Source organism: Myxocyprinus asiaticus, chromosome 13, assembly GCF_019703515.2.
Source record: "Myxocyprinus asiaticus isolate MX2 ecotype Aquarium Trade chromosome 13, UBuf_Myxa_2, whole genome shotgun sequence".
NCBI lineage: Eukaryota > Metazoa > Chordata > Actinopteri > Cypriniformes > Catostomidae > Myxocyprinus > Myxocyprinus asiaticus.
In genome coordinates this window covers 2,809,131-2,827,252 of record NC_059356.1, presented here as the reverse complement: position 1 = coordinate 2,827,252, position 18,122 = coordinate 2,809,131, and the positions used below count along the sequence as shown (strand labels likewise).

Genomic DNA, 18,122 nt, shown 5'->3' with positions numbered 1-18,122 from the left:
ATTCAGGATCAAAATTCAATTAGAGTTCTTGCAGATAATTTTAATTGTGAAGGGTGTAATTTCTGCACCTCTATGGATCTGTTCAGCCATGATGTCAATCTCGAAGGCTAATTCACCATGGGTTCCCTCTGGAATTTCCTATGGGTTTTAAAATGCAGTTTTGGATTTATGAGTAAAATAAGGTGTTAGTCGTAAACATTACTTAAAGATACTTGGACGTTTTGTTCTACAACATAAATTACACACAGTCATATCTCAAATGTGAATTTTGAAGCTGCCATGTGTTTTTTGAAAAAAGTACTTGAAAATCCACATTTGAGGTATGACTGTGTGTAATTTATGTTGTAGAACAAAATGTCCACATGTCTTCAAATAATATTTAATATTTAGATAATAGTATATTTACCACAGACCTTATTTCACCTATAAATCCAAAACTGCCATTATAAAAATGAATAGGAAAATCCAGGGGGAACACATGGTGAATTCTCATTCGGTTTTTGCACTACTACATGAACAGCTCTATAGCAGCACTAAACAGAACTGCAAAAATAAAGATTGTTTCCCAAACAAATAGATAGTTCTGTCCCGCACTCACATCATTGTTTGACATCACTCATTCGTATTTGCGTGCATGCAAGAAAAGAAGCGCTCGTGACTCACCATTTTGTTTAATTGTGAGGGTGAACAGTCAAAATGCCTGTCTTGGTGAGTGGACACTGTTGAGTTGGTCCATCCAGATGCAATAAATACCAAATATTTAGATGCATAACCATGAATATAAAGAGTACTATACAAATGTTCTCCTTTTAGAAGATGTCTTACACTATGACTATGTTTGACCATTTGCTAAGAAATATGATATTCCTGAAATGAGAAACGGGAGCCATTAATCTAGTTTATTAATCATGCTCTACTCATATACTGTTCCTAAATCGTGCTCTGCTGCTTTATTTAAATGTCAGATGTTTCTCCTAACATTCATCTGTTCTGTTTTATTTTCTCTGTAGGTGGACGAGTGAAAACTTGGAAGAGGAGATGGTTTATTCTGACAGACAACTGCTTGTACTATTTTGAGTACACAACAGTAAGTAGATCAATTTTCATTATTTCATTATGTCAGTACATCTTTTTTGGACTTTGTCCTAATCAAGCGCATCGTACTGAAAGCGAAAATGCTGCATGACTCAACACTAGGGTGACCATACGTCCACTTGCCTGAAAAAAGCATCCGGCCGGGATTTCAAAATTGGCTATATATGTCCGGGATTTGGCTTTCTTCATATTGACATGCAGTTAGGACTCTCATACATTCTGTATATTTGATACTCTGCACCAGTTTTTGTGTTCACGTGTCCTTACGTGATTATTCTGTCAGAGAGCGGCAGACTAAGGGTGCTTGGCTGCAGCCTCGTTAGGCTGGATATCTCGGCTGCCACGTCATCAAGCACCATCGAAGTCTGTCCCAATAGTGAGGACACTTGGAAGGCAGCCTCATTTCGCAGCCCTCTTTGCCATATTCTGGAGGATGCATCGGGTGTATCCTTTGTGGCCTTCAATCACCCAAAATCCTTTGCACATGTCCCAAATTATTTTAAAAAAAGGCTGGAAACGAGTTGCGTGACCGTGGAGGCGAAAAACCTTTATGATGCTGCTTTTTTATATATTTATTCACATTTGCACCAAGACAATATGTAGAAAAATAAAAGATGCAAGTAGTTTAGACAATACAACAAATTAGAAAATACAAAGCACAAAAATAAATAAATAAATAAAAATAATTAAAGGGCAATTACATGAATTTGAAAAGCTTTAAATGTTTAATAGTTTTTACAAGTCTAGTATTTCTTCTTTTTTTTTCATATTTGAAAGGATTTAAATATAAATTCTAAGATAAGTGTTGCGAAATGTATTATATAAAGGTTTTTTTTTTTTTTTGAGTGACTAGCTTTGTGAATAAAACATTTCACTAAAATAATTAGAGGATTAAGGACATATTTCTCGTTTTCTGAAGTATATGGGTTTTCTAAACAAAGTAAAATATCATATGGTTCTAAGCTTATGGTTCGCCATGCACACTTACTAGACCATCTCATTCTAGCATTGAGTGCTGAGGAGGAGTCTAGCCTACAGCCTGAGAAGGACTGGTCTATGAAGGACACAACCTTACTAGGCTGCAGCCTTCCATTTGAGAAGCACCCTAAGTGTGCAGTCTTGCCCGCCTGTTTGCTTTCTGCACGCACTGTATGTGTGTAGGCAAAATGTCACCAGACGTGCTCTGCATTCTCAAACAGAATCATAAATAACGTAAGTTGTGGAAAAAATTATGACTGAAATATACTAATCAGGGAAACGTAAACTAATAGGACAGATAAAATAGACCATGATTAAAATTTTACAATCCCTTCCTCTGATATTTGTAGTGCAACCTCTGTACTTGCCCTGTGAAGCTGGCACTTCAATGCAAAAAAATCCAAAAATCCAAAAACAAAACAGATCAGGCCATGTGAGAGGTAAAACAAGCGTCTTATTTTTTTTTTTTACGATTTACACATTTCAGTGTCCTGTTTTTGGACAACCACAATATGGTCACCCTGCTCAACACATTCACAGTCAATTAGAACATATTTAATGTGCAATAGAGCGCAACAGTGCCCACCCACTTTTTCAGCCATGTTTGTTCTGGAAGTATTTTTTCCATTCATTTCTTCCATAGGGATTATACAAATATATTTGGAGTTTTGGGAGTGTAGGGAGATTGACTGGATTGCATCATTAACAGTGCATCATGGGAGAGGGTGGTCGCTGCAGAGCTCTTTTTTCACCGCAAATCTCTGATTTGTGGATCTTTCTCTTCAGGATCATGGGTAGTGTAGTTCTTCACCTAGAATTGTGCTATTAAGGCTAGGTATCAGCACAGATGCCCTGATTCGATTTCGATTCACAAGATCTTGATTCGATTCAGTCTGATTCTCGATTCGATTAATTAGACATTGAAAATTCAGTACTACTAATTGGAGCGATGTTTCTAAAGCTGTACATGGTACACCATTGTTTACATTGTTTAGTATGTTTTTAAGCGATTTTAATTATGGGGACTCTAGAAATGTCCTCATAAACCACATTTATAGCATAATACCCTTGTAATTACCAGTTTGTAACCTAAAAAAACCCAAACCCACCCACACACACACACACACACAACTTCTGGCTACAGAGCCGAGGAAAAGTTGTACTCTGTCAACATGTTCTATACGGATGGATTTAGCTGTTGCGCACCATCTCAGTGTTTACATCCGCTTCTCCCGCTGTACATGTTAGATGTGCTCCACTCGCAAATGCCAACTGGGAAGAAGGATGTCAGACTGCCTGAGAGTTGTGGACCCTGGGCTGCAGGATTCACATTAATCAGACCCAGTACACAAAGATCGATCCATTGCTTTTCAGAATCGAAGTTGAATCGACCAAAAAAAATAAAAATAATAATTAATCGAAAAATCTTTTTTCTTTTTTTTTTTTTTTGCACAGCCCTATGTGCTATAAAAGATGATTTTTTTAAATGACGTTGAAATAACACAGCTTCAACAGAAGCATTTACCAACTATTTTAATTAAGTATTTATTTATTTTAATTGTTGTGGAGCAACTGCGGTGACTCTTTGCAATGAATGGTTCAGTTTTCTTACACTTCTCCTGAATAATTCAAACATGAATTTATTAATGAATTTGAGTATGCAGCGTGACACACTTGCTCATTCTATATTACAACATTATTTATTACTTATTATTACTACTCTCTATTATTACTACTTTCCACATTTTGCAATAAAAGTAAAGTCATCAGAACAATGAAAAACACAAATGTGTCCAAACTTTTGACTGGTTGGGAGCAGTGACGTAGCCAAGGGCCCACCCAAATTAGACCCAGGAACATCCAGAATATTAGAGATTATTATTTGACTTCAAATATATATTATAAAGTAGTTAAAAATGCATAAAATCTGATTTCTGAAAGTGTTAAAATAACTGTTTGAATGTGCCGCTTCTCTGTTGTTATGGAAAATTTGGTAAAAGAAAAAAAAAGTTTGGCAAAAACTTGGCCCATCCATTATTTATTGTGGCCCACTCAAAAGTAATTTCCTGGCTACACCCTTGGTTGGAAGTACAATAATGAACCACAAGGTGAAATTCACAATTATGCACAGTTAACTTGTTGCCAACCAAACTGTGTTGGGGTCTTGAGGGGTAATTCCTATCTCGGATACATATTGATGGGTTTCTGCTGTTTTCAGGACAAGGAACCTCGTGGAATCATCCCTCTGGAGAACCTCAGCATTAGAGAGGTGGAAGAACCCCGCAAACCTGTGAGTACCCCAACAAACCTCAAGCAGATTGTCTGTTCAGGATGATGAAAACCTCATGTCTTGCTCCCTGTCTCCTCATGCAGAACTGCTTTGAGCTGTACAATCCCAACCATAAAGGACAGGTGATAAAGGCATGTAAGACTGAGGCAGACGGGCGGGTGGTGGAGGGGAACCATGTGGTCTACAGGATATCAGCACCAACACCTGAGGAGAAGGAAGAGTGGATAAAATCCATCAAGTAAGAGTTCGGAATATTCTATTCATTACAGAGTGTTGTTTAGAGACCTCATTAGTAGCTTTGACTCTGATAAGAAATGCCGCATATATTCAAGGCATGAGATCTATTCCAAACCCTAGTAAGCTGCCTAGCTTCTAAGGCAGCATGCTAATTTAAATGAAACTTCATAAGGGACTGAACTGAAGCACTGATTCCAAACACTTATTAAAACTTACCATCTTTTTTTGGCAGAATGATTGATTTTCACTACCATAGTTTTGTTTTTCCTGTATTATTACTACAATTTTACCACAGATATCATGGTTAAAATATGTTTACTTTAGTAAAACCATGTTAAACGTTGTCATTGTGGGTTTACTACAAATACTATAGTTCAACTTTAGTTACTGTCATAAAAGCATGGTTACGAGAGTGCAACATTTGCGTAAAATCATGGTAAATTCTGTAATTACTATGGTTTTACTATAATATAAAATAATAGCAAATAATGTCACAATACAAAATACAATAATGGTCCTAAAGGTAGGCTCTAGATTCTTAGATCTTTTGATTTTGGGGTGAAATATGACCCGGTCGTGTTCTTGGCAGGTTTTGTTAGATTTTCCCCACTAGGTTTTGAAAAATTGCAAATTGAGTGGATTTGATCAGCACTAGTGATGGTGGTGGGTGTTGTTTTTGAATAGAAACAGCAGTCTCATCATATATCCACGGTACCTCCCCCTCATCCACAGCCCCTGTGCATTCATGGGGCATCAGTACAGATTAGTCAGGGCTTAAACCCCCTGTGGCGGGAGTGAACCGAACCACCCGCTCCAGCAGACCTGTGGTGATCTTTCCTAATCTAGGCCTAACGCTAGTGCGTGTTATCTCAGAGAAGTGTGTAGGATGAGAGGGTTTATCACAATCACATTTTGCATAATCAGCACAGTTATGACCCACAATGCTTATCTGCTTATCTGTAATCACACTTTAGATGCTCAGGATACAGAGTGAGAGTGTTTGAGACCAAAAACAATAATTAATTTTATTTATTTATCACACATTTGCACATATACAGTGAAATTCTTTTTTTTTCACATATCCCAGCTAAGCTGGGGTCAGAGTGCAGGGTCAGCCATGATACAGTACCCCTGGAGCAGATAGGGTCAAGGACCTTGCTCTAGGTCCCAGCAGTGGCATCTTGGCAGTGCTGGGTCTTGAACCCCCAACCTTCTGATCAGTGACCCAGAGCCTTAGCTGCTGAGCCACCACTGCTCACTGCCCAAAAAATCCAAAAATCTTATTAGTAGCTGAAAGCTTTAGCTTAGTAAATTAATCAAAATGTTTAAATTAGATGTAGACGATATATTGGTTTTACCAGTTAATCGGTGCCAATAGTTGCTTTTTGGAGCTATCGTTATCGACAAAAATCTATGGCGATAGTTGCTGATAGTTTTTTCATTATTTTGGCATTTCAAAATAAAAGTCCCCGGTGTATTTCGGGTTTGTTTATACTTAAAAGTCCCACGTTATCCACCAAATCTTCATTTTTTCTGGTTATTTTGGGGATTTTGGTTGAACAATAAACTGTGTCTGGGATTTTATTCATTTAGGACTCTTTGTCCGTGCCCATCATAGTAAGGACAGAATAAGACATTTTTTGACATTCTATAAATCAATTTTAAAAACTTTCGACATTTCCCACCACCTTAGTTATCAGTGCCGACAAAATCCACTATCGGTCCACCGCTAGTTTAAACTAACACACAAGGGGCAGGGGAATGTGCTTCCGTGTTGACCTGCCTACAATTCTTTCAGCAGAAATGTATGTGATGTCACGGCAACTTAAGTGTTGTCTAGACCTGCACAGAATCTGTGATCGTAAATCTCAGCAGAAAGTGCCACAGATTTTAAAAGAATTTGAACACCATTCATACATTTCTGCAAATCCTCATTATTTAGGTTTATATTTGTCTAATTTTATTATACTTTGAACTTCCAATATCAGTGTAGTCCCCTTAGCTCTTTTTCTAGTAGTACTCTTACATAATTTTTTTTAAAAAAGAAAATCGATTGAAAATCAGTACGGGAAAAATGGGCAACCTGTAAGTAAATGCCAAATTTCATAATGATCATCAAGTTATTATACTCTAATGATCGGCAAGTTATCGTATTCATAAAGAATGCAAGTTATGAGCTGCTGAAATTGGCTTATCTGCTGGTGGCCATTTTTGTTGATTTGTCCAATGGATATTTTATGGATAAGTTAGCACTTGAACCAAAGAAGAGGCGTACCAATTTCTAAATTCCTTGATGAAACAGTTGTGGTAATGACAGTTAGTTTTTTTGTTATAGTGCCCCCTATGGGCAGAATTGGATGAAATCTGACATACATACTCAAAATGTTTTTGTGTTGAATTTACAAAGTTTCGTTTAGTTTGAACTTTGCGTTTAAAAAGGTATAGGTAAATATCGAAATGGAAGCGAAATGGAACACAACCAAACAATTTATTGGCTTTTAACTCAGAAGCGCTTTGATTAATCAAAAACTTTTGTCATTAGAGTCTGTAAATTATGTATACCAAATTTCGTGTGAATAGGAAAAATAGCCTAGGAGGAGTCTGAAAATTTGTTTTTTCAGATAATTAAAAATGGAGGAAAATACACAGATTAAACAAATTTCCCAGCAGCCTCTGCAATTACAAAGAGATTTCACTCCGGAACATCTCCCAGTCCGCGTGATCAAAACAGTCTTGTAGCGTAGAATCTGATTGGTCCGACCAGCACTGGATTGTTCTGAGGGTGGGTGCTTCCTGTTTCAGTTTCTGCCTGTAAGCGGGCAGAAGCAGAATGGAAGAGTAGTCCGATTTGCCAAATGGTGGGCGGGGGAGGGATTTGTAGCCATCCCGGAAGGGAGAGTAGCAATGGTCCAAAACCCGGTCCCCTCGTGTGTTGAAACTAATGTGCTGGTGGTATTTTGGTGCGACTGATTTTAAACTGGCTTTATTAAAGTCCCCGGTCACAATGAACGCAGCCTCAAGGTGCGCGGTTTCCTGCTCACTTATACTCCCATACAGTTCCTTGAGTGCCCGGTCTGTGTCGGCTTGTGGGGGAATGTACACAGCAGTGATAATGACCGAATGGTCGACACAGAAGCATGAGAAATTCCAGATCAGGAGAGCAGAAAGACTTGATAGAATGTACGTTCCTCTGATCACACCAGGATTTGTTGATCATAAAACATACTCCACCACCTCTACTTTTACCTGAGAGGTCTTTCGTTCAGTCCGCTCGGTGCACGGAGAACCCCGCGGGTTCAATGGCTGAGTCTGGAATCTCCGCAGACATCCAAGTTTCCGTAAGGCAGATAATGCAGCAGTCCCTCGTCTCTCGTTGGAAAGAGATCCGCGCTTTCAGCTCGCAGAGCTTGTTATCCAGAGACTGAACATTTGCCAGTAGAATAGTGGGTAGCGGGGGTCGATTTGCGCGGCGTCTTACTCTGATGAGAATGCCGGCTCTGTTTCCCCTTTTCCTCCTGCATTTCCGTGGCCGTGCTGCCCAGACAAAGGGCTCCGCTTGCATGTTTGTAAACAGCGGGTCGGCATTGAGGAATTTGAAGTCCGGTTTACGGTGTGAAATTGCTGAACCAATGTCCAAAAGTATTTGTCTGTCGTAGACAATAAGGCAGACAACATCCAATACAAAAAACATAAGAATTGTGAACAAAACAAACAAAACATTACTGTGTTGTGTCGGAGCTCGCAACGCAGCAGCCATACTCGGCGCCATCTTGAGTCCAAAAACTAAACTAAAGCAACATTACTGTGAATTGAGGGATAAATTAGGTGTATGCCTGGCTGAATAGATGAGTCTTTAGTCTAGACATAAATTGATAGAGTGCGTCTGAGTTCCGAACACTGCTAGGAAGACTTTTCCATAGTTTAGGAGCCAAATATGAAAATGATCTCTCTCCTTTTGTGGATTTTGATATTCTCGGTATTGTTAACAAGCCGGAGTTTTGGGATCGTAATGAGCGCAATGGATTATAGCATGACAGAAGGTCACTTAAGTACTTTGGAGCAAGACCATTCAAAGCTAAGTAAGTAATTAACAGAATTTAGAAATTAATACTTAACAGGTAGCCAAAGTAACCCAGACAAAATGGGGCTGATATGATCATATTTCTTGGTTCTAGTTAGCACTCTCACTACTGCATTTTGAACCAACTGAAGTTTATTTATTAAACCTGCAGGACATCCATCTAGTAATGCATTACAATAATCTAGTCTTGAGGTCATGAACGCATGAATTAGTTTTTCGCCATCAGAAACAGATAGCATGTCGCAACTTGACAATATTTCTGAGGTGGAAGAATGCAGTTTTACAAATATTGAAAATTAGTTTTTCTAAGGTTAGATTGTAATCAAATATAACACCTAATTTCTGTTTTATCGGAAATGAGTACAAGGAAATTTCTAGCCATCCACTCTTTGATATCATTTATACACACTGTGATTGAAATTCTTCATATATAACATTTCTCTGTAAAAATGAACATAATTAATCATTATTCATAATAATTTTTCATTTTTATTTTTTTTTATTACATTTTTATTTGTATTACCATAATTTAATAGTGAATTTGACCAAGTCAAAGTATTTTATAAGGTGCACAATGTTACTGCCTACTTTTTGGACCAACCTTTGTATGGGGATTCATTTTTGTTGTCTTAAAATGCTAGCTAGGTAGGCATCTCATTAGGTTTTGGAACAGAGCTCAACACCTTCATTCTAAAATGAGGGAAAGATTCACCGTGAGTGCAAACTTCCTGTAGTGTAGGATGAGCTTTACACTATGTGCTGCTCTAACAAGATTTTGAGCCATGAAAATTGTGGCAACAGCAGCAGTGTTTGTGACTCGAGAGCACTTTATAGAGGAACATTTATGGAGATATCAGTCACTGATCAATTTCAAATCAGTCTTTAATCTGAACAGGACGAGAGAGGAACGCAACTCAAACTCATGATAATCCATGAGAGGCGGAGTGAAAAAGGAAGGATGGGTTCCGTCCTCAGAAACCATGGAAACCAAACTAGGTCAATGAACAAACTCTGTTTTCTGATGCAGTTAAGGCAGGGCCGTGTATAAATGTGCTGCATTTCCATATGAAATCTGCAGAAGTATCTGTGTCTATACTCACATCTGCTGTAATTGGTTCCTTCAGAGCGAGCATCAGCAGAGACCCCTTCTACGACATGCTGGCCACCAGGAAGAGACGCATTGCCAACAAGAAGTGAAATTCACATCCAAACTGCTTCCCCAAACCCCATTCACACACGTAACCACAGCCTTCTGGGACAGCCTTTGTGTGAGTATGTGTCTGAAGGTTTAAAGGAGCCCAACAACTGAAGAATTCAATGTTTATAGTTCCTTTTTTGTGTTTCTATTAGTATAAAAACACAGCTGTCATGATCTGTTTGTATTTGCATGGATGTCGGTTTGTATACCAGGGTGACCCACTTGAGTCCAAAGGAAGTCGTTTAAAGGCCAAAACATACTCTAAGCAAGAACGTGAACGCAGACTCTTCTAGCTACAGTGTACAATCTCGTGCGTAGTTGTGTTTCAAAATGTGTCAGACTGCAGTTCATAACACAACCCAAGTATGTGTCACATTCAGCAATGTTGCCACAAGGGGAGCTATAACAGAAATGAGTGTGAACTGTTTGCTTTCAACTGTGAGTTTACTCTTAGGGAACTACTGTCATGGCGGAGCAGCGGTTTGAAGAGAATATTACTGAGTTAGAGTCAGAATATTTATAGCAACTCAACTGAAAAATAACATCCAGTTTAATGGCATTTGAATGACTTTTGAAGGTAACTCTATCACCCTCTTGAGAACAGAGGTTTGATACTGCCACAATAAAGCCCAAAGTATACTTCCATCTTTATGGGTCTAAACTCCTGAAGTCTTTAATGGCAGTTGTAGCACACATACGTTCACCACCTGTGTACGCGCGGCAGAGTTTCCGCTAAGATATTTCGGTATTGGCTAACGTGTCCGGAAATAATAAAGTTTACTGGACAAAAATGTCTCTATGATTTCTTGTTTTAACATAGCACAGAAGCGTTTTGCTGCCGAAGTGAAGTCAAACGTGTGCAGCGTTTCTCTACAGCTTGAGATGTACATGGTACATCTGGTGTCCTCCTTCAGATGACGGCAACGCAGGGCTGTTTTAATGCAATTCTGAAGTCAGAAGCGTCTCACCGCGGGTATGCGAGACAGGAATAACACAGGCTGCTTTTGCCAGTGTGCTGGATCAGGGACTAAAAACGAAATGTTTTTAAATTTCAGTTCGTTCTGAGCAAAAACGTTATTTTTCTGTTCCGGTTCAGCAGTTCTGCAGCCTCCAAAAGGTTACCGGTTAGAACAAAATAAAAGAACAATTAATAACATTCTTTTTAAAATGACAGAACATTACGCTAAGGGGTGGGTGAAATACCAATTGCAGCGTTGCCAGATCTCACAAGAGAAACAAGCAACCTGGTATGGAAAAACAAGCCCAATATAAGCCACTTGCCTACATTTTTTCCTGTGTGGTGGATTTATCGGCATAGAAATCATAACAAGCAGTTAATTAACAGTTAAGTATAATGTTTATTACAGATCTGCTTCTGAGTCAAAACCCGGCAGCATCAAATCTGTATTAATGCAACATGTCTAACGGTAACTCAGTGAAGACTTGGAAACAAATGAGAAATATACTTTTTACCTTTAATAATGTTCTCCTTGTATCTGGATTAGCTGTGCATGTATATGTAGTAATTAAACGTAGTTGTTATAAAGGTCTTTATTCACAGAATGCAACATCCACAATGGGCAAAGAAATGTGTGATGCAGCAGTTTCCTTCCTTTTTTTCGAGTAATATGAAGTGGTGTAGTTCCAAAAAATTACACTGATAACACTTTGGCCTTTGGTTTCATGAAAAACATACTGGAACGATATTCACCGGTTATAACAGGTTACCCCTCTAAACCCCAATTTAGTCACACATGTGATCCGCTCTGTGCTATTTAAGGCTTATTCATCTTGCTTTTGGCATTTTATATAATAAAATTTGCTTCAGCAGCCCAAAATTTTGTTTCGGAGGCTGCCGAAAAAATGTTAATGCAGGAAAAACCCAGTATATGGCAGCGAAGCTGTACATTTGTGGCATCAACTAAAGGGGTTGCTGATGGTTCTTGTTAAAATTTTCACTGGACATTGTGTCCGACATTTTTTGAAGGACGTTTTTAACATTTTTTTAACGAAAACCCAGATGCGTGCACAGTCAACCTTTGAAAGGCCAAACAATTCTAATATACATGTAAGCAGGCGTATGCACAAAACCGAAGTACACTTTGGGCTTAACATACAAACACACATTAAGCATGTTTAACCGGACCACGCGCTTACATCTACATACACGTACGTACATAAAGTATGTTTCTGGCCTGAAGGAATGGTTCACCAAAAATGAAATTTGTGTCAACCCTCAAGTTGTTCCCAATTCGTATCTGTTTTTTTAATTTTTTTATGTGGAACATGAAAGTAGACATTTTTGAAAGTCGTTACGCACCTCTTGCCACAAAAAAAGCCATTTTTAAATGGACGAACATGGGCTAGATGCAAGCTTTGGAGAAGGGCACGATTATTATTATTACTGAATAACAACTTTAACATTGAGTTCTGTTTCTCACACAAACCTATCATATAACTTCTGGAATATAGACTTGGAATATAGTGCATGAGTCATATGGACATTTTCTATTTCCTTTTTGGAGCTTGACTGCCCCTGGCCCTATGAACTATCATAAAATGGAAAAGAGCTATGAATAGATTATGATGAGGGTGGGTAGACAATGACAGAATTGTACTCTTCCTGTAAGAACTCCCACACCTTGTCTACACTGGACGCTTCCACTGAAGTGACATGACGTCTTGTGACTGTCTACACTGGAGGCATCGAAGTAAACATACTAAATGACATGCAGAAAGCACGGACCAATCAGCTGTGAGCTTGAGTAGACTTCAGCAACAGATAGCCGCATGCGAAGTTCACATGCTGTGCTTATTGTGTATATTTTATTTGGAAACCCTATTGCTATCCTTACCCCTAAAACCTAACCCTAAACTTAAACTTACCACTAAATCTAACCCTAAAGCTAACCTTATTAATCACAAATGAGACTCTCGTGAGACTTGGGCTGTGGGGGTGTTACCTTCTAGGCACATCCCTGCAGCGCGTCATTGCATCATTGATTATAATGGGAGTGACTAGTGTAGACAGGGTGTCACTTCACAGATGTCAGATACAAAATTCATCTATTCCAAATGATACGTGATCTATTTTCAATCACTGACCAGCGGTCTGGCAGTGTCATCATACAGGGCTCTGAAACGATACCCCACCATGCTATTATCTCTTATATGGTGCTAGAAGACTTCCTGTGTGCGTGTGATCACACAAGAAGCTTGCATAGATGTAAATTAATCTAATGGTAACACTAGGAGTCTGGAATCAGCTGGACTGATTTCATGAGAAACGGCAAACATATGACATGTATTGTTTTAGTTTCTCTTGTACAATAGTCCGTGTACTGGTCCATTTAAACTTTCCATTCTGATTTTGAGTATAAAAGACACTATCTACTGTTACGTATGATGTTTTGATGTGATATGAATGAATTGCTTGCTTTTGTGTTCCCTTTACAATTCTAATTAAAAATCATTTTGTATTTATTTTCTTTGTGAAATGATTTTATTGTACTCCTAATTGATATAGATCTAAGTTATGTGTAAATACTGTAAACATTTGTCTTATTTTTTTGTGTGTAAGTACAATCTGTATCATATAACTCTACTGGTAATTTTGTACATCATTTTTAATGTTAGGGCTCTCTTGATCAGAAGCCTTAAAAACTAATGTACTTCTGTCAGGGAAAATGACCATGTAATTCTTATTTTTTTTCTTTTATTTGTTTTTATCCAGTAGCCATTTATATGTGTTGTAAAAATAAAGCCCTGTCCTGGGGTGGAAGACTATCTTTGATGCCCTTTAGGGCTCCAGATGAATTTTATATGTCTGTATAAGCTATTGGTCATATTGTATATGAAATATGGATACATAAAGCTGAAATTTTCACAAGTGCATTGTTTTTCCCACACATCACAGAGATTACAAACGTGATCCTACTGATCGTACTTTAATATGACACCATACCTGCTAGCAGAGACTTTATCGCTTTGATTTTCTTAAATTTATACTACATAATAATACCTCCTATTAATAATAATGGCTTTTAAGAGCTGATTAATATATCCAAACATGTACATGTAAAGATGACACTTACAAAATATCAATTATAGAAAGTAAAACAGCTATGAAAAGCATTTATAAAAGCAACGTTACAGATACATGCACACTCAAATAATCGAAAAAGAAAAGTTTTGTCTTTTACATATATATTGTACTCAGAATTGTGCATAAATGGTTTCCAAACACCATAAAAAAATGTATATATAATGCAAACAAAACAAATACTAACAAACAAAAATTCATGACTGTTTAAAAAGATGTGTCCCATTATTTCAGTCCATCTTATATTGACACCAGAAAGGAAAAAAAATATTATGTTTAGAGCTACAGTAAGAAGGGCTACAATGTACGGTTGGATATACAGTATGATCGCACATATACTGTAATGTCAGTGTTCTACTTTGATATGTTTCCATTTTTACTGATCTGCAATACATGTTGTTTGTGTGATAAACAGTACATTTGAGTGTTTGTATTTTATCCATCATTTTTATGTTTTTGAAGGTAACTTTGTCCTGTAGGTATCAAGACAATCTCTGCACCTTTACCAAGAATTTCATCAAAACAACATTTTTATCTCTGTAAGAATAACTTTTTATATGGAATATAACATGAGATATTGAATTAGAGTTCAATAATAGTTTTCTCTGGCTACAATTACGAAGCATTGTCGCTTGTATCAGCAACAAAACTCTGAAATTCATATTGTTCAGCACCATACATATTTACATAAATACACAGCCAGTTGAGGATGTATTATAAACATAATGCACACTGTTATTATTCAGCTCACCAGTATGTGTATTTTGGTGCATGCTCTAGACAGGAATACTATCCTGCCATCTGCTGGAATGTAGTGACACCAACAAATGTACAAACAGAACAAAATATGATCATGCATTCTATTAGTTATTTGCCTTTTATAAGACAAAGGACAGCAAATATATATTAAAAATATGTAAAACTCAGTTCTGAACAACTTTAACTATTGCACAACCCAAACATTCACTGCATACTAATGTTCATCCATCCATCCTTTCACTCACTCAGTGTTCCCACTCTTTTCATCACAATTTTCCAGGACATTTTATGTGCCCAACAGGGGTAATACTTAAGCAAAAACACATAAGGGGTCATGATGTAAACAGCATTGTGGTTATTGGATATTTATATTTTTCTGAATTCCGTATTTGGCAATTTAATGTATTAATTGAAACTTTAATCAAATGACAATAGATTTTTTTAAATTCATTTTGTAACATAACGTCGCATTATTTTTTATAAAATGTAAAATATATAAAATGCTTTTATACAAAATCTCAGCACAATCCTGTGAACAGGTGTCCTCCTCCTGTAAAACATAGCAAATGTGCTCTAATGCCTTATAATAATAATAATAATAATGCATTTTCCTGCATGGCCCAGTGTGATTATTAAACACCAAGAAGCTGTGATTAAATAAAATAAATATGTATTCTGTGTGTGCTGCATGCTTCAGAGTGCTCGCTCTCTGTCATCTACTACACACTCACCCAGATTATATAATTATTATATTTTTTGTGGTTTAATAATCACACTAGGACATATCACAATTTTAATTTAAATAATTGTGCATTCAAACATTCATTTTTGTCTCAAATACAAATGTCAAATTCTGTGACATTCAGCTTTTTATAGCTAATGCCATTTTTATGGGTAAATTTCGTGATTTCGTCTTTGTTTTCACAATCGCAGAACTCATAAGGGTTTAGATATAGTAACCGCGGTATAAACGGACTCTCCAATCAGTGAATTATTGAAAATTCACAACCCAAATTATTAGTAGTATGGTGATGTGGCCTTTACAGGATGTGAATTCATTTTCAAATTTTTTAAAAAATCAGCTAAAAACTAGCCCTATTAATTGTTTTTCATGGGGACATCAGGTAATTACAGTATTTTATTACTGTCCGAATCTATAGTGACTGTTTTTTTCACCACCACGCATTACCTACTGTTTTTTGACAAACACCAAGGTCATGTCCAGTGCTGGGTAGTAACAGATTACATCCATCCATCCTCTATAGTCGCTTGTCCTATGTTGGGTCGCAGGTAGTGCTGGAGCCTATCCCAGCTCTCTCGGGCTGAAGGCAGGGAAACACCCTAGACAGGTGGCCATTCCACAACAGGGCAACACACACAGACATACACATTCTAACTCTCACCTACACGCAATTTTGGGTCTCCAGTTAACTTAACCTGCATGTCTTTTTAGACTGTGGGGGAAACCAGAGCATGCGAACACAGGGAGAACATGCAAACTCCACACAGAAAGGCCCAGTTGAGCCAGGACTCAAACCAGGGACCTTCTTGCTGTGAGGCGACAGTGCTACTCACTGAGCCACCATGCCATCATCAGAGGACAGTTACTTTTTTATAGATTACCTACATGATTACATATTAACAAGGCAAAGGCAGAAAATTGTTAGTAGTTTATTTATCATCCCAATCATTCTCTTTTTTCAACCTTTTACATTTTTCATTCTAAATCAGCACACCACTGATATACGTTTGGTAAGTCTTTGAGTATTTTTTTTGGGGGGGGGCATAAGTGTATTGCACTCAGAACTGATACTTGCTACTAGCCAGCCAGGTGAAGATGGAGCGGTCTACCTCAGCATTTAACCACTGGATCTATAGAGATAATTTAATTTTTAAGGAGACACAGGGCAAAAACATCACTGTGGAATGTAAATTCTGCCTTCCAAAAGTTAATATCCTGCCAAATGCAAAGGATTCTACATCAAATCTAAAGAAGCATTTGGAAATTTACATCGTAAATCTAACCAACTCAAACACATTTTTTCAATTATTATTTGAATTATCACTCTGTGTGTAATATAACCATGTGCAACAATGTCTTTGGAAGGGTTTTGTCCATCGAACGCATCAAAATGCACAAATACACGTCATTTCATATTCAATTGGATTAGTGCCGCAAAATTACTTTTACAACCCCAATTCCGAAAAAGTTGGTACAGTATAAAAAATGCTAATAAAAACAAAAAGGAGTGATTTGTAAATTATATTCAGCCTTGGCTATATTTAAAGCACTACAACTACACATTATATGCTGTTTTACCTTGTGAATTACATTGTTATTTTAATGTACAGTAATTTCAAATCAGATGATTGCAACACACTCCAAAAATGTTGAGACAGGGGCCATTTAAGACTAATAGCAATTTGATGAGTTGAAATAACAAGGCGATGTGAAACAGGAGATGTTAAACAGGTGAGGCAATTGTGTCGTAGTATATAGGGACCCTCCAAAAACAGCCTAGATCTTCAAGAGCAATGATCATTCGAGACTTGTCAATTTGCTAACTGATGCTTCAGCAAATAATCCATTACTTTGAGAACAATGTTCCCCCAAAGACAAATAGGAAGGATTTGGGGCATTTCACCCTCTACAGTGCACAATATAGTTAAAAGATTCAAGGAATCTGGTCAAATCTCAGTGCGTAAAGGGCAAGACGAAAACCACTTCTGAATGTGCGTGATCTCTGATCCCTCAGACGTCACTGTCATCTGTAATGGATATCATGAACATGGGCTTGGGATAACCTTAGTAAACCTTTGTTAGCGAACACCATTCGCCGCTGTATCCACAGATGCAAGTTAAGATTTTACTATACAAAGCAGAAGCCATACATCAACACTGTCCAGAAGCGCTGCCGACTTCTCTGGGCTCGTTCTCATCTTAGATGGAAAGTAGAACAGTGGCACTGTGTTTTTTGGTCTGAAGAGTCCACATTTCAAAAAGTTTTTGACAAATAAAGCTGTCAAGTTATCCAGGCTAAAGAGGAAAAGGGCAATCCAAGCTGTTATCAGCATCAGGTCCAAAAGCCAGGGTCTGTATGGGCCAGGGGTGTGTCAGTGCCCATGGCATGGGTTACTCACACATCTGTGTGAACACCATGAATGCAGACAGGTATGTAAACATTTTGGATTAGCATATACTGCCATCCAGCACCATCTTTTCCAGGGACATCCCTGCATTTTCCAGCAGGACAACTTCAAACCACATGCTGCCCGGATTACAAGAGCATGGCTGTGTAAGCAGAGAGTGTGGGTGCTAGACTGGCCTGCCTGCAGTCCTGACCTGTCTCCAACTGAGAATGTGTGGTGCATTATGAAGCGC

The 18,122-nt window shown here is 37.8% G+C and overlaps 1 protein-coding gene across 4 annotated transcripts in view; it reads left to right on the top strand.

Moving 5' to 3' along the window:
• The window catches only part of LOC127450359 (cytohesin-3-like), an 83,014-nt gene extending 68,616 nt beyond the window's left edge, over positions 1–14,398 (top strand). For all 4 annotated transcript variants that reach the window (XM_051714427.1, XM_051714425.1, XM_051714426.1 and 1 more), the window contains 4 exons: positions 1,011–1,087; positions 4,292–4,363; positions 4,447–4,601; positions 9,806–14,398. In XM_051714427.1, the coding sequence (XP_051570387.1) occupies positions 1,011–1,087; positions 4,292–4,363; positions 4,447–4,601; positions 9,806–9,878 (377 nt within the window). In that variant the 3' untranslated portion in view covers positions 9,879–14,398. The remainder of the gene's footprint in view (positions 1–1,010; positions 1,088–4,291; positions 4,364–4,446; positions 4,602–9,805) is intronic.
• The last annotated feature ends 3,724 nt before the right edge of the window (positions 14,399–18,122 follow it).